General features: G+C 46.5%; 1 protein-coding gene across 3 annotated transcripts; it reads left to right on the top strand.

Moving 5' to 3' along the window:
• The first annotated feature begins 9 nt into the window (after positions 1–9).
• RAB36 (RAB36, member RAS oncogene family) lies at positions 10–15,056 on the top strand. Of its 3 annotated transcripts, XM_081175146.1 has the most exons (12): positions 10–669; positions 2,756–2,799; positions 4,054–4,141; positions 4,801–4,892; positions 5,369–5,434; positions 6,321–6,422; positions 6,980–7,044; positions 7,412–7,463; positions 9,586–9,667; positions 11,964–12,054; positions 12,918–13,037; positions 14,015–15,056. In XM_081175146.1, exons 3-12 carry the CDS (start codon positions 4,073–4,075, stop codon positions 14,077–14,079), a joined length of 804 nt encoding a protein of 267 aa, XP_081031272.1. In that variant the 5' UTR covers positions 10–669; positions 2,756–2,799; positions 4,054–4,072; the 3' UTR covers positions 14,080–15,056. The 3 variants fall into 3 exon arrangements, with proteins under 3 accessions (XP_081031272.1, XP_081031271.1, XP_081031273.1); XM_081175145.1 differs by lacking the exon at positions 2,756–2,799; XM_081175147.1 differs by lacking the exon at positions 2,756–2,799 and having other exon boundaries at positions 3,973–4,141.
• Positions 15,057–20,131: the final 5,075 nt, after the last annotated feature.

Below are 20,131 nucleotides of genomic sequence, written 5' to 3'. Positions count from 1 at the left end.
GTTGGGTAAATGCTGAACGCTCTTAATTGATTGCGTTTCGTTGCCTCTGTTGTTTCTTCCAAGGAGCTCAAGGTGGTGTACATGGTGCTCCTTGTTTTGTTTCCAATGAAATACGGATGTTGCAAACATTTGTCCGGATATAAACCAGAGCCACTGTGGTGTAACGGTTAGGGTTTGGGGCGAAGACCTGGGAGAGATCAGGGTTCGAATCCCCCACTCAGCCATGAAACTCACCGGCTGACCCTGGGCGCCAGTCCCCGTCTCTCAGTCTTAACCTACCTCACAGGGTTGTTGTGAGGATGAAATGGGAAGTTGGACAACCATGTAAACCTCCTTGAGCTCCCTGGATGAAAAGCTGGGTTATAAATGGAAGGAATAAAAACAACAGTATTTTTAATAATGCTGGTGATTCAGTTCTTTTTCTTTTTCCTTTAATAAAAGCTGTCCAGCTTTATATAAGCAGCAGGAGGCGTTGCTCAGCTGAGCATGCCAACATCTGGCATTCATTAACCAGGTTTTCTCCCTTCTTCTCAGTGGTTTTTAAGGTTTGCCATATCTCTCAGGTGGTTGGTTTCTCTGCATTTTAACTCCACCTTCTGAGAGGGAGGCGCTCTGGTTCCTATGGTGACGCGGCAGCCCCTTTCCAGACCTGGAAGCAGCTCTTGCATGGTGAGTCGTTTTTCCTCTCACTCTTTGCCCATATTGCCCCTTTTTTGTAAATGCTGAGGGGGAGGGCAGGGGAAAGCTCCTGGTCTGCTGGGGTGGTGGTGGGGAATAGGATCAGCCCCCACCGCCTTGCTTTTTTGCAAATTATCCAAAGGCCAGCTTAGAGCAAGTAATTCTGCAAGCTGTTCATGGCAACCTTGCAGCTTCAGACTGGCTGAACTAGGGTGATTTCCCTCCCTACCATCCACATAAGGCTTAAATGGCTCCCCCTCCTCTTTTACCTGTTTGTAACACAAATGCAAAACCCACATAGAGGAGATTGTACAGCAGCTTTCTCCACCATGCTCTTTTTGACATTTACAAATGAATCCCCACACCTGGAAGAGAAAGCATTGAGAGAGAGAGAGGCACATTTTTACAGTGACCGGCCACTTTGGAGCCAGAGATCCAAATGGTCCTACACAACCACATCCACACACCCCATGCCGCCTTTGCCAACTTGGTGCCCTCTAAGTGTTTTATTTGTTTATTTACGCGACACCATATAAAGGTAAAAAAGGTAAAGGACCCCTGGACAGTTAAGTCCAGTCAAACTTCGTTATGGGGTACAGCACTCATCTCATTTCAGGCCGAGGGAGCTGGCGTTTGTCCACAGATAGCTTTCTGGAACTAAACCGCTTCTTTTTGGGTTTTTTCTTTTCTTTTAACAAAGTAATAATATTAAATAAATAAAAATAAAAATGTGCACCCCACCCCCAAGACCATTCCATTGTAACTATCCAACCTCCCAAAATTTCAACACCTCTTGCGATGGTTTGACCCCTTTCCGTTTTAACAGTACAACTTCTACAAATACCTTCCACATCTCCTTAAAATAATTTCTCCTGCATATTCCTCGTCTTACCTTAATAGCACATGTTAATTTATCATTAATTGCTATGTCCCACACCTCTTTATGCCATTCTTCCATTTTATATTCACCTTGTCCCTTCCACTTCCTAGCTATAATAAGTCGTGCAGCTGTCAATAAATTTGTGAACAAGTCTTTCATAGCATGCAAACCTCCCACCCCATTGTAAATTGATAATAATTCTACCTCTGGACCCAGTGATTTCTGTTATCTCCTTTAACACCCTTTGGCAAAAAATGTGTACATATTTACATCCTGACCACATGTGAACATAAGTCCCAGGACTAAACCGCTTCTGGTGCAACGGGACACCGTGACGAGTGCCAGAGCGCACGGAAACACTGGTTTGGTTGGCAGCAGCTTCAAGTGAGGCGTGTGTCCCACTGCTACCTAGAGATGCCATTGGGGATAGAACCTGGGACCTTCTGCGTGCAAAGCACATGTTCTACCACTGAGCTATGAAGCCTTCCCCATATTCATAGAATCATAGAACTATAGAGTTGCAAGGGACCATGAGGGTCATCACGTCCAACCCCTTGCAATGCAGGAATCTATTGCCCAGCATGGGGCACGAACCCACGACCTTGAGATTAAGAGTCTTGTGCTCTACCAACTGAGCTATTCAGCTCCCCTCATCCACAAACCTTGGTCATGCTGGCTGGGGCTGATGGGAGTTGGTAGTCCATCAACATCTGGAGAGCCATGAATGTTCCCCAGCCCTAGTGTATGGCTTTTCCTGAGGAAAGCCAAGTGAGAGTCATTAGGCCCTGACACTCGGTTCCCTCCAACATGGTGCCCTTCAGATGCTTTGGAAAAACAACTCCTGTAGGCTGGAGAAGACTTCTCTTCTCCTTTGCAAAACAAAGCTGTTCCGGAAGACTTTTGGCTGAATGCTCTTGGGTTAGTTTTGGTGTCATGCCACTATGCCCAGACTTTGTTCCTGGTGTTGGTTTCTAATCCTGATATTTTACAGCTGCTGGTGGGGTTGTTGTTTTTTAGGAATGGTGGGCATGACATAGGCTTTTAAATATTGTATGGCATTTCCTGCTTTGTTAGCCTCCTAAGTTCATTTTGGAAATCAGATGGATCATGAGTTTTAAATTAACATTATGACAGATGGGGGACTTGCATAATGACGGACAGGACCATTGCGGTTTGCTAACTGAAGTTGTTTTCCAGCTGAGCCTCTGGAGTGGCACGAGGCGGCCGGGGAGACGGTTAAAGTGAGTTAAAATATAATCCAAATGGATAAAGGCATGTTCACTGTGAAATGAGGCCCTTGCAAAGGGAGTCACCCTGTGCCCTCTTTCTGGGCTATTGTAAGCTCAGAATGCCACTCACCTCTACTATGGCAACATCCTGGCGATATCCTTTATCCATGAAAGGCCTTGCTGTTTTATTATTCAGGAAAATGCCAGGCTCACCAGCCAACAGGCTGCTAACTTCCTTAGCTTGCAGTCAAACATGGAACTACTAGTCAGGGAAAACAGACACCCCCACAAGTTTTTAGTACAGTCCAGACTGGGAAATTACAGAATTGGACAAATTCATGGAGGACGAGGCTATCCTTGGCTACCAGCCATGATGGCTCTGCTCTGCCTAAGAGGCAATAAACGTACCCAGTTCTAGGAATACCGTACACACACAAAACCAACTACTTCTGTCAGGACTTCAAAAAGGCAAGCATTAAGTGCTGGTGTTGTGTTTCGCTGTTGGCAAGTCCCCTGATATGACCCTGATATTGTTTTCTGGTTTGTATTGTCTTTTTCTTTAAAAAAATGCTTTTTATTAAGTTTTCATTTCAAATACACCAACACCAACAAGATACACAAATATTTCAAATCTTTTAACATCTGTCTTACTTTACGCTCTGTAGAGCAGTTGACTTCCCTCCTTCCCTTCCGCAGGTTTTCTTATTCCAATCACTAATCCACAGTTCCTTAATAATAACTAAACCATGACATAAGATTTATTTCAGTCCTGCTAACGTCTTCAAATTTCTACATTTCTCACTTATATAGACCATAAATTTACTCCATTCTTTTTGGTACTTTGTTTCCTCCTGACTACGAATCCTATGGGTCAGTTTTGCTAATTCCACGTACTCGACCAACTTTGTCTGCCACTCCTTCACAGTTGGTATCTCCTGTGTTTTCCATTTTTGGGCTATCAAAACTCTGGCAGCTGTTGTAGCATACATATATAATCTTTGGTCCATCTTCTTAATATCCTCTCCTATCAAACCAAGCAGTAGTTCTTCAGGCTTTTTTGGGAATGTCTATTTTTAAGCATCTTTTTTAATTCATTATAGATCAATTCCCAAAACTCTTTCATTTTATCACATGTCCACCACATGTGGTAAAAATCACCATCCTTTTTTTTTACATTTCCAACAGATTTTACTACTCATCCTATACATTTTTGCTGGTTTGACAGGTGTTAGATACTAGTGATAGTTATCTGGTTTGTATTGTCAGCACCCGCTGATTTTGGGCAATGAAGGCCAACTTCCTACATGTGATGCCACCTGTGAGCAGAGACAGAACCATCTCCCACTTCCCCAAGGTAGGTAAACTGTCCTCCTGTGTCTGCTGGGTTCGTTCCCTGACAGCCTGAGGCAGTGGTTTTCAACCAGTATGCCGTGGCACCCTGACGTGCCTTGAATGGTGGTCAGGGGTGCCACGGGCCACACCAGCCTCTGCCCCTCTTTCCTTCCCTCCCTCCCCTGATGCGTTTCTGCCTCCCAAAGGCTTGCATGGCTGTTTGTTACAGCAGCAGCCCTGACCACAAGCTCCTTAGGCAAAGAGTGCCTTTGGGGCTGGCTGGGGGGGGGGTGTTGCCCTGTGGGGCAGTGTGAGGAAGCACCTCTTTTTGTGGAGGGGGGGAGCTCAGAGACCAGGAGCAGCAGCAGTGGCTGCCCAGAGGACTCCTAAGGAGAGGGGAGAGGAGAGGAGGCTGAGGGAACGGAAGATGTTTGAAAAGCCAGAGGTGCCGGCTCTGCAGGCAAGGGGTGACCTTACTGGGCTCCTGAGCCTCCCAGGGGTGCCGTGGAAAGAATGTAGTTGGTCAAGGAAGCCGTGAACCTGAAAAGGTTGGAACCCTCTGGCCTGAGGCATTCCCTAAAACAGAGCCTGTCATACATTTTGCCTTGGGCCTGGCAAAGCTGTCCTAGGTGAAGTCTTGGCCCAGCTGATCTCATGTTCCTGCTTCCTGTGTGTCTCCAGTGGTACACACCTGAGGCCTGCCTCCAGCTCAAAGATCACTTCCACGCCCAGGTGAGGAGTGCCTGTCGGAGACAGAACACAGGCGCTGTTGGGTGAGTATGCATCAAGGAGAAATGACGCTTTGTGCCGTAACAAGAGTTTCGGTCACAGGCAATGTTTCCTTATGTATTTTGGAACTGACCTATAATCTTAAGAATATATGTTTTGCAATGTTTCAAAATTGCTGGGGTGTCAAATGCCTATGTAACCTTAAAATCTAAAAAAATGATACCTGTTGACAATTTAGAAGGAACATTGCAGCACAAATAAGATCGCAAGAGGCTGAAGAAAGGTTCACACACACGCTTATTTCAGGGATCTGGGGTATTGTCTAGTTTATTCAGATTATGGTAGAATAATTATTATTTAAGCATTTTTTGTGTTTTACTCTGCACTATTTGTATCTCATATACTGTATGTGTTCTTTGTAACGTTTTTATTGGTCCGAATAGAAGTATTGATCTGATATGGTTCTTCCATTTCAATGACACTGTGCAATGTGAAAAAAAACCCAACATGTGTGTTTCAGGCTAAAAATATCAAAAGTGGTTGTGGTGGGAGACCTCTATGTTGGAAAAACAAGCCTCATCAACAGGTACAAATCTGTTTTGACACGTAGTTTTAGTGGTGTTTGTCAAAGACTGTCCAAAGTTCCAGCCTCAAAGTGCAGCCACTGACCTCAGTTTATTAGTCTTTTCTGGCTGACCAGTTTGCATCGTAGCTACCACCTGCCTGAAGCAGTGCTGGCGAAGCACTCCTTAAGGATGGTACCAAGAAGAGGAGACACCCCAGGTTACAGTTATGTGTCTCCACCTGACCCCTGCCTACGAACACAGCTGCCAGTCTCTGTTTTTGAGTTCCTCCTGCTCAGAACTTGGAAAGGGATGCTCTTCCCAGAGAGGCTCATCTGGTGCCATCATTACATGTCTTTAGGCGCCAGGCAAAAACATTCCTCTTTACCCAGGCCTAGGGCTATCAAAGAATCTATGGCCTGTGAAAGTGTGGGGGAGAGGACTGTTATTATGATGACTATTTTATTATCTGGCTGATAGTATGCTTTTTGTTATGTTTTTATCCTTGATGTTCTGTAATGTGTTTTTAGTGTTGTTCACCACCCTGGGATCTAAGGGTGGTATATAAATTGAATAAATAATAATACTGTAGTGGAATATTTCTTAAATACTACTACTATGTGAAAACTTTTGATTTAAGGCAGAGGTAGCCAACATGTCTTCTTCCCTCGCCTTTTTTTCATTGCTCTTTCTTTCAAACATCCTCTTGTCAGCATTCCCACACCCTTATTTATTTTATTTCCTGCCCTTCACCTTAAGGTCCCAGAGCAGGTTACAGAATTAAAGCACAATATTAAAAACCATCTAAAGCAGCCAATAATAATAATAATAATAATAATAATAATAATAATAATAATAGCAACAATAATAACAACAACAAGGTGTGTACTACCCATTTTTCCTTTGCAGGTTTTGTAAAGATGTTTTTGACCGGGATTACAAGGCAACCATTGGAGTGGATTTTGAAATTGAGCGTTTTGAGATAGCTGGAGTTCCATACAATCTTCAGATGTAAGTTGGAAATGAACACGCGGCTCACCATACGTGTGGGATGCTTTAACAGAGCCAGCCAGAATCAAAGAGACATAGAACCATAGAGCTGGAAGGAACACAAAGGGTCATCTAGATCAACCCCCTGCAAGGCAGGAATCTCAGCTAAGGCATCCATGACAGATGCCCATTCAACCTCTGTTTTAAAAACTCCAGCGAAGTTTTTAAAGTCCATTCCACTGTTGAACAGCTTTCATTCAGGGGGCCAATACTGGCCGAGCAGCCATTATTCATTTTGAGAAACAGACTTTTTACTAGTTGTAAACCAAGGGGCAGGGGGATCTGTGGGGATCTTTCAGTTGTTGGCTGAGCTCCAACTCCCCCCAGCAGCCAGCAAGGCCAGTGGCCAAGACGGAAGTGTGATTAAAAAGGAAAAAGGGCATCTTCCAGATGACATTGACTCAAGCATCACAGTCTTCTTCAGCTTGTACTCCTAAGCCATTTGCTTAATCCCTGGGCTCACTCAGGCCCTCTCTCACCATGACTGATCAAACTTCCCTTATTCCACTCTTGCCCAGATGGGATACAGCCGGCCAGGAGAAGTTCAAGTGCATTGCATCCGCCTACTACAGAGGAGCAGAAGGTGAGGCAAAAGCTTTTTGCTTCCTTGCTAGCAGGGCAAAAGCTGACTCCTGGGGTCTGCAGACATTCTCCCATTTACTCTGCCTCCAGGGCACTGCCACCGCTGGTTTGGGGAACCGTGTAGACACGACTTCGCCCCAGTCCATAGCTATCCTGTCATTTCTGATGAAATACTGCATTTTGAAGCATTCCCCCCCCAAAAAAAAATCTGACTTTGAGGAAGAGAACAACTCGGTTGCATTTTAAGCCAGCGCTGTGTCCCCAGCCTCTTTCCTTCTGGATGTCTGCTGAGTCAGAACTAAAACGACTCCTTTCTCCTGCCTTCTGGACCTAGAATGTCTCCTAATCCTCTCTTGGTTTCGTTGCAGTGATTATAACAGTCTTTGATTTGGCCGACATCCAGACTTTGGATCACACCAAGTAAGTTCTTGCCATTCTTTCTTGCAGAAACTTTCCTGAGGACTGGGGGGGGGATTAGACAGGCTTAAGCAGGGTGGGCCTGGCAGTGGGTGTGAGCAGGAAGGAGGAGGATAGGGAGAAAACCAAAATGAGTTGGCTCTGGTTCCACTTCCTGTTCAGTCTCTCTGCCAGTCCCTTCCCACCACCACTGGCCACAGGTTTCCCACCCCGATAAATAGAGAGGGTTGGTATTGAGGTTTCGGTCGCACTTGCTGAAATAATGAAGTTCTTATTAGCTCATTGCCTTGTGACACAGAAATCGCTGCTCTTCATGTGAAATTGGTGGCAGACAGTTTCCCTGTGCGCTCTCTCTCTCTCTCTCTCTCTCTCTCTCTCTCTCCTTCCTGCTGTCTTGTTTCTGTTTAGCCTTTGACATATTCCCTGGAGGTGTTTGCATTTCCCTGGTGCTGGCACCATTTATCTGTCCCACGGGGGCCTCCCTGCCCGGCTTGCCTCCAGGGTTTTCCGTCTGCACTTGGTAAAGATGGCTAAGTTGCTCACCCCCTTTGGTGGGCCAGACACGAGGCATTGCTCCAAGGGGACTGGCAGAGGAGGAGATATTATTTTTTCTCAAGAGGGAAGAACATATGGTGTGTGTTCCTCTTTCTCTGGTTTCCATTTCCTCTCCCCTCTGCCCCTTCCTCCTGTTCTCATCTTGCTAATCCCCAGTTCCTCTCATTACTGCTTTCCTCCAATGGATCACTTTCTGTACTTTCATATACCACACAATCAGACCCAAGATCAGGGGTTCTGTTTCAGGATGAATGAAATCGGCCAACATGTGGCTGGTGGACAATGGAGCGTGTGTCAGTGAGTTTGCTCATGGTGGGGGAATTGTGCAGGAGACGGGGCTGGCCTTCCCCAACTGTATCTCCTTCACATGTTTTGGACTACAACTCCCATCAGCCTCAGCCAGCACAGCCAAGGGTCTGATGGGAGTTGTAGTCCAAAGGCCGATCTAGGCTCTTGCTCACCTGTTTATGAGAGCCAGTGTGGTGTAGTGGTTAAGAGCGGTAGTCTCATAATCTGGGGAACCAGGTTCGCGTCTCCGCTCCTCCACATGCAGCTGCTGGGTGACCTTGGGCTAGTCACACTTCTCTGAAGTCTCTCAGCCCCACTCACCTCACAGATGTTTGTTGTGTGGGAGGAAGGGAAAGGAGAATGTTAGCCGCTTTGAGACTCCTTCGGGTAGTGATAAAACGGGATATCAAATCCGAACTCTTCTTCTTCTTCTTCTTCTTCTTCTTCTTCTTCTTCTTCTTCAAAGACCAGTCCTAACACAGAGAACAATATCAGGTGGTCAGTTACGAGCAAGCAGTGCCGGCTTCCCACTTGAGAAATGCCTGATAAATCCTTATATCTAGCATGTCACTATCATAAGTTGCTTATTTATTCATTTTTTCAGCTCTGAAAAGTATTAATACTGCCATGTGCAGTTGGCCCAAACTACTGCTGATGAGAGCAGAACTTTGTGGGGCTCCCCGTTCTATCAACATTGCATTTCTTCCTCTTCTAGGAGGCTTCCTGCGCACCATTCCTTTAAAACACATTTAATGCCCATTCTCCTTCTTTGCAAAATTCTGGAAACTGTAGTTTGTTTAAGGCAGTGATGGCCAAACTTGGCCCTCCAGCGGTTTTTGGACTACAACTCCCATCATCCCTAGATAACAGGACCAGTCGTCAGGGATGATGGGAATTGTAGTCCCAAAACAGCTGGAGGGCCAAGTTTGGCCATCACTGGTTTAAGAGTACTGTGAATAGTAGCCCTGTGATGGTTCCCAGGATTCTGTTTGAGTTTTGTGTGCTTTAAATATATGGTGTGTATGCAGCCCCCATTCCCTCCAGAACTCTCCACACTGGGCTGATCCCTTGTCATTTTTCATCCTACGCAAACTGCCTGCATCATATCATTTATACCCTACCCATCTGGCTGTGTTGCCACAGCCACATCTGGGCAGCTTCCAGTACATATAAAAGCATAATAAAACATCAAACATTAAAGGCATTTACATGAAACTCAGCCATCTTGTGCATTCTAAATCCTTCAGACATTTCCTCTGTCCTCCTCCTCCTCCTTTTTCAGGCAGTGGCTGGAGGATGCATTGAGGGAGAATGAACCAGGCTCCAGCTTCATCTTTCTCGTTGGAACAAAAAAAGATTTAGTGGTAAGTGCATGGCAGCTCGCAAAATAAAGGCTGCAGCTGCTCTACTCGGAACCTTGAGCAGTATTACGGAACTGCAGTTTCCATGCACAATTTATTTGTCCCGTCTGGATGGTAACTGTGTGATGATGGCTGGTTGCCGGGAGCTCAACTTGCCTAACAGCAGGGCTAGAAGAAGTTCTAGCCATCAGTAACTGCAGCGGAACTGCAACCAATAACCACAACTGGGGGAAACAGAATGTGTGGGTGCACAACAGTGACCTGTATCAGAACATCTGGCCTGCAATATGAAGCCTCCAGTTGGGAGCACTTGGGACAAGCCTGGCCAACGCATGCAGGACACACAGATAAAAGGGGCCTGAAGCAGAGAGAGGGACAATGTCCTTTGTGTGCAGAAGCTGGAGCAAGGGATCCCTGTGGTCTGTGGTTCCTTCCATAGCCAAGACCCGACAAGGATTCAGAATTCACTTTTCTTGCTGTTGAGTTGAGTTCTTCTTCTTCTTCTTCTTCTTCTTCTTCATCATCATCATCATCCTGAGCAGCCTCTAGCACAAACTCTTTCCTGGTGTCTTTTCAAACCATTTCTGCTCATCAGCTCCTTGCCCTGCTGAAGCAGGGGAAATGTGCCCCCAAAGGATTATGCAGTTGTCAGTTCTGGACAGATTTCTTTGGTAATGCAGCGGGAGGAAAATGCAGGTTTAAAACTCAGAAGAGACCAGCAGCCTATCTAGGCTGACAACAGATGCTTAAAGGCAGCTTCTCCCCTTTACTGTAATAGCTGTACATGGGATGGATACAAGTTCTTTTTTATAATAAAGGTTTTTATCAATGTTAAGTCAAAAGTTAAAATAAACAAACAAGAAAAAAATAAAGTTATAAATCGTAGGAGAAGGACAGAATTTGTATTTTCCAAATAACAGAGAGCAGATACCGTAGAAAAATTCAATCAGCAGAACACCACCATAAATGCTATTTTTTTCCTTTGGGGTTCAAATAATAATAAATAATAATAATAAAATTTTTTTTATTTATACCCTGCCCTCCCCGGCCACAATCAGGCTCAGGGTGGTTAACACTAATAAAATTACAATAAAACATAATAGAAAAAGAAAAAAACAGTTAATTAAAATACGGGTTCAACTGTAAGGGCAGGTTCATGTGTTACATTTTCCATGCACTGTGAAATAAGAATATAATAATTGCCCAGGTAGAAGGAAGCAAAATTTTCTTGTGCTGAACAGGTTCTTATCTTATGTATCCAACCATGTATGGTCAGATGTTTTTTAGTGCCAGCAGGCAGAGCTTAAAAGGTGGCACAGTCTTCTACAGCTTCTGTTTGGCAGACTAATTCTTCAATGCATTGGTCTAATTCAGCCTTTGCCAACCTGGTGCCCTCCAGATGTTTTGGACGGCAGCTTCCATCATAGCCCACATAGCTGGACGATGCTGGGTCTGGTGGGAGTTGCCAACTGAAACATCTGGAGGGCATCTGGTTAGAGAGAGAGATGGGGGCAGGAATCCAATGTGGTTCACTTCTAAATGCAAATCTCATCTCATTCACACTTCCTTTTTTAAAAAAAATGAAGGAAAACTCAGCTTTTATCTTTAGAAATTTGCCCTTCTTCAAATGTTCCTATACAGTTCACCAGCCCCCAAAAGTGCATAAAAAGGCATAGTGGAAATGACTTGTAAGCATCTGTGTTTATCAAGCGAAACTGTATACAGGAAAAATGTGCCCTAAAACACTTAAGAATTTTTGCAAGGACCTGCTTTTTGGGGGGAGCAAACTAATGTGGAAATGCAGCAAACTGAATTGGGTGGGGCGTGGGGGGCTGAAAAGGTGAGAGAAGTTGGGATTGACAGACTTGCCCATCCCTAGTTGGGAAAAGCTGGTCTAATCTCTTTCCAAAGCCAACTCATGGCCACATTTTGCAGAAGCAAATCCCTCTCTGTTCTTCAGAAGGAAAAACGGCTGTTAGGTAGGTCATACAGTGGTACCTCGGGTTACATACGCTTCAGGTTACAGACTCCGCTAACCCAGAAATATTACCTCGGGTTAAGAACTTTGCTTCAGGATGAGAACAGAAATCGTGCTCCGGCGGCAGCAGGAGGCCCCATTAGCTAACGTGGTGCTTCGGGTTAAAAACTGTTTCAGGTTAAGAACGGACCTCCGGAACGAATTAAGTACTTAACCTGAGGTACCACTGTATTTGTGTTTTGGGGGTGAGGGGGAAGTTTACCCATTTGCAGCGCAACATAGAGATTGCTGCTCCTTGGCTGTGGTTCCTTTCTTTTTCAGTCTGACGCTGCCTGTGAGCGGACAGAACAGGACGCCATCCACCTGGCCAATGAAATGCAGGCAGAATATTGGTCCGTTTCAGCCAAGACAGGTGAGTTGAGCCTATTGAAGTGTTTGGGAGTGCCAGTGCTGCAGGGCTGATGGGGTGGGCATGCCAGCTGGTCTCTTTCAAGGAGTTAAGCTGCCAGCTTGCCCAGGGACTTATGTGGGACAGTGTCTTTCATAGTGATGCTCTGCTTGGGTGCAGAGTTTGATCCTTGTGAAATGCACCCTTCTGCTCTGGAACTCCACAGAGGCTCATGAAATGCAGGCAGAATATTGGTCCGTTTCAGCCAAGACAGGTGAGTTGAGCCTATTGAAGTGTTTGGGAGTGCCAGTGCTGCAGGGCTGATGGGGTGGGCATGCCAGCTGGTCTCTTTCAAGGAGTTAAGCTGCCAGCTTGCCCAGGGACTTATGTGGGACAGTGTCTTTCATAGTGATGCTCTGCTTGGGTGCAGAGTTTGATCCTTGTGAAATGCACCCTTCTGCTCTGGAACTCCACACAGGCTCATGCCAAGATGCCAAAGGTAGTCCCTTGAATGCCCCCCCCCCTTTTGGGAGGGGGGTGGGTAGGGATGTTGGAAGAGACACAAGCCATTATTTTGTTTATAGCAGCTGCCTATAGTACCACTCCCCAACGGGAGTGGCTAACCCATGACCCTCTGGATTTTGATGGACTACAGCTCCCATCATCCCCAACCAGCAGTTAACTACAACTGCTGCAATTCGAGAGCCACGGGTTAGCCATGCACGCTTTAAAGCTGTGTTTCCCAAACTTGGGCCTCCAGTTGTTTTTGGACTACAACTCCCATCATCCCTAGCTAGCAAGACCAGTGGTCACTGCTTTAAAATACTTGAGCCCCTCAAAGGTTACAGCATTTCCTCCATCTCCCCGCCCTCTCTTTCTCTCACCAGGGGAAAACGTCAAAGGGTTTTTTTCCCGAGTTGCTGCCTTGGCCTTTGAAAAATCGATGCTGATGGAGTTGGAGAAGAGCAACAGCCGAATGGCTCAAATTGGTGCAGGAAATCTCATCAGTAGGTTGAACTGAATTGTCTTTGTTTGATTAAAAACAAAACATTTTCAAGGGATGAGGATAGTGGGGGGCCAGATAGCTTTTCCTTCTGCTTAGAAAAGTCTTTGCTGACTGGTTGCTCTCCAACCTTTTTGGGCTGCTCTCCAACTGTTTTGGGCTACGACTCCCATCTGCCCCAGAATTGCAGGACCACTTGGAAACTTCAGCAGACCTGAAAATGCAGTAGCAAAATGACTGACTAGGGTTCCACTTAAAAAAGGTAAAGGGACCCCTGACCATTAGGTCCAGTCGTGACCGACTCTGGGGTTGTGGCGCTCATCTCGCTTTATTGGCCGAGGGAGCCGGCGTACAGCTTCCGGGTCATGTGGCCACCAGGACTAAGCCGTTTTTGGCGAACCAGAGCAGCGCACGGAAACACCGTTTTCCTTCCCGCCGGAGCGGTGCCTATTTATCTACTTGCACTTTGACATGCTTTCAAACTGCTAGGTTGGCAGGAGTTCCACATAGGACTTGCATAATCCGTGTTTTGAAACTGGTTGCACTGGTTTCTGTTCTGTTCCCAGGCCCAATTCAAGATGTTCACATTCGTCTTCAAAGTATGAAATAGGTTATAGGCGGTCTTTCTGGTATCTGGGGCCCCTTTTCCTACTTCTCTGTGTTCTGTGCTGTAGCAGACACACCTTCCCTTGGGTAAGCTGATTCTGTCTTAAGTGGTATAATAAATATAAATGCATATAGCAGCCCCTCCCCTCCACAGTGACTAGGACTGATAGGACTTGCAGCCCCAAACCTCTGGAGGGCACCAGGTTGGGGACCCCAGCCTTCATGCCGACAAGCACAGGAAGCTTGCCTACCCATCTAGCACCATGCAAATGTTTATGAAGACTGGGATAAACACCGCTGTTGCCTGTTAACCATTTCTGGAAAGTGATGTTCTGAAAGGATTGATTTGGCCATTTCTTTGTTCCCTTGTTGCAGAAATAGAAGGGGACTCGCCGGAGACTTTGGAAGCCAACCCACAAGCCAGCCCAAGCTGTTGCTAGTAGTCAGCTGGGGGTTTAACAAGTTCCTGGCCTCTTGGAGGATTCGCCAAATTGCACTTCAGGAAAGCAGCTGAATATCTGAACAAGCAGCAGCAGCAGCAGGACGAGGAGGGGGGCAGGGAAACAGCGGTGCAGCCCCCCCTCCCCACCAAAGCCCACTTTGCTTTGATCTGCCTTCAGGGGAACGGACAGCCTCTCTCCTCTCTTTGGAAAAATTCTATTTTCTGAGCTCACGTTATGGGAAATGATCTGCCTTTTCCAGGAGGGTGTGTTTGTTATCAGCACAATCTGTCTTTCTCTTTCTCTTTCTCTTTCCCTCTCCAGGAAACCCATCCTGTTCCAAACTTGCAAAGCCTGTTTCTGTGGAAAGGACAGACCTTGGGAGTGGAGAGCACACGATGGACCTGCCCTATGAGAGAGGCTGCAGATGTGAAGGAAGCTCAGATTTGGTGTCTCTCTGTGAATTCAGTTAGACCTGGCGCCCTCCAGGTGTTGGGGGCTAAAACTCCTTCTAGCCCAGCTAAGGGAGCAGGTCAGTCTTCCCTAGATGCCTTGGACCTCTGACTGTGGCTGGAGGGAAATGTAGTCCCAAAACAGCCTCTACCAGCTGGTGTTCCTGAGAGTTGTAGTCTTGGCAGCTTTGCATCCTTCTCAAGCTGAATTTCTCTAGTTCGTGATCACCGTGGTTAATCATAGTGCTGACTTAATCATGGTTAAGAGCAGCAGGAGGAATCTGTAGAATCCGAGGGGTGAGGAAATGAAGGAAGAGAAAGCACGTAGTCCTGTGGTCCTTCTCAGATGGTGGTTAAGGAATGAGCAGCATCATTCCATCTTAGCCAGTGGTAGGTTGCCTCCCAAGTCCGAGGTGTGGAATGATCCCACTTCTCTAACTGCCTTAGATATTAGCAGCTGCAGTTGTACAAAACTGGTCTTTATTTTCATGTCAGTTGTGGAATTAAACGTGCTTTCTGATGTCCTCTGAAGACTGATACTTTGGAAGCCAGAACAATTTATGCTAAAACATCCCCCTACCCCAGGAGAAAGGGGAGAGCTGCTTAAAGCCCAGAATGTGCCTCTAGGCTAGTTTGGTGTGTGTGTTCCAGCCAGATTGGATGCTGATGGGCGAGTCCGTCATTTCTCTGCTGCTTTTAATCTTTCTGGCACCTTCCCCAGTCTCTGGGCAGGCACTGGGTGCCACGGACGTTTTGTTAGTGTAAATGTGGCATGTCTCCTCCCTGGTGGCCAGAAAACTGCTTGGCCCCCTGAATCCAATGAGAGCTAAACCTGTCAAAAGGCAAAGGCTGTGCACACATTATAGGCTTAAAAGCACAGCTAAGACGGGGTCGTCCCCCCCCTTCTCAGTATGGATCAAAGCTAGTTTGTGGGGAAACACACCAAAGCACAGTATTTCATCAGAAACAATAGGCTAGATCTGGATTGTGGCTAATGTTGTGTGTACACTGGTATGTCGGGTTACATACTCTTCAGGTTACATACGCTTCAGGTTAGATTCCACTAACCCAGAAATAGTACTTCGGGTTAAGAACTTTGCTTCAGGATGAGAACAGAAATCGTGCTCCGGCGGCGCGGCAGCAGCAGGAGACCCCATTAGCTAAAGTGGTTCTTCAGGTTAAGAACAGTTTCAGGTTAAGAACAGACCTCCAGAACTAATTAAGTACGTAACCAGAGGTACCACTGTACTCCACTTTCCAAACCAGAAGTGGGAGTGAACTGAATGTGTAAACAAGCTTAGATATGGTCCCTGAGGGAGGAGATTACCTCCTTTCCTTTCTGAACCGAGCTGATTGCTTTCACTCCCATAGGAAACTGTCCAGGGCACCACTTGGGGATCACTGTGGCTCCCTGTCTCTGGCCAAAAACAGGTGGAAGGGATCGGGGGAACTTTCCAGAATTCAAAGCAAGCCAAGGAAATGAACTGCCCAGTTACCAAGCTCTCTTCCTTCAGTGGGGAATCAGAGCAGGGGTATCAAGAACCTTTGCCTTTGGCTCCCCCTTCTGTTCTCAGGCTCTCTCGGGGTCTGGCGTCCCCCTGGAAGCCACTCAGATCCCCCCCCCTTGCCTTATGATGCCACCATTCACGTTCCTCTGATTGCCAATGACAGTAATTGTTCCTTTTGGAACATGTAGGAGGCAGCGAGGGCGCTTTCCACCCGAGGCTGTGCTATTTCCTGCAACGTTATAACATTCAGTGCAGCTCCTCTTCCCTCAGAAATAGACTTCATATGGCGCTTTTGAGTTGCGTTTTGACTTTTGGTGGGGCGGCACACTCAGCCGAGCAGGCGGGGCAGAAAGGGGGAGGAGTCATTACGACAAGTACGAGCGTCTGTGATGATGATGCACAGCTGAGTCCCAAGGACTGGTGTGGGTTCTGTCCCAGCGTGCCAGCATCACGCATTTTGCAAACAAACATTACCTTTGAAAGATCAAACAAAATGCAAACGATATGTTGGGTTTGGTTCATAGGTCAACCAGGGAAGGGTCGCAGGCTTCTCCCTGCACTGCTGGCCTTGAGGCAGCTAGCCAGACACAGCTAGGAGCAGTTTGCAAGGCCAGAGTGACACACTTGGGTCTTCTCCAGAAAACCAATTATTCATGTCTTGATAAGATCAAGCACGTTGTGTGTGTGTGTGTTCCTTTTGAACTATGCATTCCTTCGCCACATACAGGATTCTCCTCTGCATCCTTCTGTTAGAGAAACAGAAGAGGATGATCGACAGAAAGAAAGGGCGCAGCTCTTCATTTTAGCAACAGGACAAGAAACCACCTTGTCCTCTATTTGTGACAGGTACACGAAGGCCTGGCTTTAGGGTGTGTGGCTATCACGATCAATCACTCATTTTCACACATTCAAACACACACTAAAAAAACTTGTGTGACGTTACTGTTGACAGATAGCTTAGTCAGGATGTTCAAAGGAAAAACTCGTAAGCTCTGACTGGATGAAAGCTGCTTCCCTCCCACCCCCTTCCATTTGCTTGTACAGTCATACCTTGGAAGTCAAACGGAATCTGTTCCGGAAGTCCGTTCGACTTCCAAAATGTTCAGAAACCAAACCGTGGCTTCTGATTGGCTGCAGAAAGCTCCTGCAGCCAATCAGAAGCCACGGAAGCCCGGGTTTCAAAAGAACATTCAAAAACCAGAACAATCACTTCTGGGTTTGCGGCGTTTGGGAGCCAAAATGTCCCGAGTTCCAGGACGTTCGGGATCCAAGGTACGACTGTAATTTCTTGATCCGATTCTAATTTCTCAGTTTAGCTTTTATATTTATTTGTTTTATAAGGGAAGGGTTCTGCAAGATGCACCTTCTGTTTGCTCATCTGGCAGAAGCTGTCAGGGGCACGGAAGTTGTTAGCAGCCAGGTAAATATTGGAGGACTCCTTGCTTTTGCACTGAGGCCTGCTAGCTAGCTGGCTGGCAGGCAGGCAGGCAAGTCCCTCCTCTCCTGATGCCTCCCAGAGGAAATTATTCTGAGAGGCATAGGTGGGGGAGCAAGATGCTCAGGGGCATATTATGTGAACAAATGGTGCATGTGTCCATTAGGAGGCAGATTGGGATCTACTGGGAGGTGTCTGGAGTGCTCTGCATTAGGAGGCCTTCCTTTGGAAAAGGAATGCTAAGAAAAATGCAATGCATCCTTTGTAAAAATGGGGCTCGCAACAGCTTTCTGGCCAAGGTATGTGTGTGAGGGAAACCAGCTACTTTTGCCCACAGGAGGGAGTGGCAAAAATGCCTGGCTGCTTGCATGGCTTCTTCAGAGTTACAGCAAGGGCTTCAGGCTCATTGTGGGAACACGAGAGGGCTTGTGTGGTCGTGAAGCTTGCTTGGGAGCTCTTGAAGACAAGCCTGCCTGCAGAGACTTTAGAATAATAGAATTGGACAGGACCTTGGGGGTCATCTAGTCCAACCCCCTGCAATGCAGGAATCTTTTGTCCAATGTGGGTCTCGAACCCCAGATGACCTCAGCAAAGTGGTCGGAGTTCTTTCAAGGGGCCATTTTAATTTAGAAAAAATAATACATAGGCTGCTTTGTCAGAAAACTCTCATAAGTAATGCTCATTATAAAAGATCTAGGAAAGGGGCATGGGATTTGTGCAGAATGCTGACTCTTACATGCTTATGGTCACGCCAAGACATTTGGTATGCTCTGCTCATTAACACGTGGGAGGAAGTTCTCCTGAGCCAGCGCCATTGAGAAGAAGCCCAATAATGGGAAGAGCAGACTGGGAGGCGGACAGATCTCAGTGGAAAGGCAGCCCCTCTGAAATGAAAGAGAGCAATGTGAGATAGCATCAGTGTGTTTAAAAGGCACTTGCTCAGGAGAACTGCACCGTCGTGGGAGGCAGATCTGAAGGAGCGCAAATCTCCCACCCTGTGCCATAGCTGTCAACAGCCCCTTATTTGGCGGGAAAGTCCCTTATCCCAGCGCTGTGTCCCGCTGCTGTCCCTTATTGATGATGTCCCTTAAATTTCCCGGGTTTCAAAAGAAGCAGCTCCTCTCCCTCCCTCCCTGCTGGCCAGGGAGGAGAGAGGCTCCAACTGTCTTGCTTGGCTGCGTTGCTCACCCAATAAGGAGTCTGAGAATGACTGGGGGTGGAGCTTGCATGCCTTGTGCCAATCAAATCGGCCGCGTTGCCTGGGGACTCGTCTTTGCTCAGCGCTTCCCAGCGGAGAGGTGACGGTGGTTTTCCTTGCTGCATCCCCTTTGCCGGGTTGCTGCGCTGTGGGAACCACCGCTTGAGACTTCGTTTGGCTGCTGGCTGGGCTTTCTGCCTTTGGCTCGGAGGGGCTCAGAGGTTGAACATACCCGTGCTCTGAAAATCCCTTATTTTGGCTGCTGATCCCTTATTTTCGAGGCTGCTGGTCCCTTATTTTCAAATCTGTAAGTTGACAGCTATGCCCTGTGCATCTTGAGGAAGAAGGGCCACTGGGCTCAATCGGCAGCTTACTCTCCATCTGCCCCGCAGCTAGCATGAATACGTAGCCTTAATGGTGCCTCAAGTGAAGCCCACTTGTCACGGCTGACCTCCACCTATCAGGAATCCTGAGCCTGGCTTCTTCAAGGGGGAAAGAAGTGGATAAACCCAGCATTAACTTCTGTAGCATATGCTCCAGGGTAGATTAATGCAGAGTGTGGCCACCGGTCTACAGGGCATATAAGAGGCCTTAATGCCGAATCCCCTCCCAGCTCATTTGTTGACTCGAGGGTGATCTGCGGTGCTGAGCTCCTTTTGGAAAGCTCCTTGAGGAAAGAAGGGAATCCTACATCTCCCCACTATTTTAATTGGGTGTACATTTAAATGGGTGATACAAAGTTGTTGCTTGCTTGTTTTCTGTAATAATAATAATAATAATAATAATAATAATAATAATAATAATTTATTATTTATAACCCACCCATGTGGCTGAACTTGCCCTATATGTATTTTAAATTTTAAGTGCTTCAAGACTCTGATATATAAAAATATTAACAAAAACAAATAAACAGTTAAAACCATAATAGCATCAAAAAGCAACCGTCACAAAAAACGTCCTAAAGCATTTCCGAAGGGGTAGTTGTGCTGGTCTGGTGCAGCTAAAACAAAGAGGCAATGGGAGGTAGGGGGAAGAGAAATTTATTATCCAGTCGAAAGATGGCAAGACAAATGCTTTCCTAAATAAAGCTGCAATCCTATATGTGTTTATTTGGAAGTTTGCCTGAGAACTGAGAACCCCCACTTTGAACCATCTTGTGTGGCAGGGATTATTCTGTGTTAAGTGGAGGAATAATCTGAATGCTAGGAAACCATTTTCCCAAGAGCGGGAGGAAGGAAGTTGTCATAATTTGTCCTGATATGCTAGAAGCAAAAGTGGTTAAGAGGTTTGATGGATTATTGAGCAGCATTAAAAATGGAGCAGGCTTAATGCTTTGGCGTGAGCAGCAGCAACACCCTCCATCTATGGGTCCCAAAGCCCTCCCCAAACACCAGTTAATTGCCTGGCAGCTCCTACAGGCCAACCTCCCACACAGATGGACATAATAATAACAACTCGC

This window comes from Podarcis bocagei, assembly GCF_964188305.1.
Source record: "Podarcis bocagei genome assembly, chromosome: 16".
In the NCBI taxonomy this organism is placed as follows: Eukaryota; Metazoa; Chordata; class Lepidosauria; order Squamata; family Lacertidae; genus Podarcis; species Podarcis bocagei.
Note: the sequence above shows the minus strand (reverse complement) of the source record. Positions and strands in the feature narration are given on the sequence as shown.

Excerpts from the sequence above, each read along its gene's own strand:
- RAB36 (XM_081175145.1), top strand. The coding sequence starts at position 4,073 with ATGAAGGCCAACTTCCTACATGTGATGCCACCTGTGAGCAGAGACAGA. Across the intron at positions 4,142-4,800 it reads CCATCTCCCACTTCCCCAAG|TGGTACACACCTGAGGCCTG; the intron begins GTAGGTAAACTG and ends GTGTGTCTCCAG. Across the intron at positions 7,464-9,585 it reads CAGACTTTGGATCACACCAA|GCAGTGGCTGGAGGATGCAT; the intron begins GTAAGTTCTTGC and ends CTCCTTTTTCAG.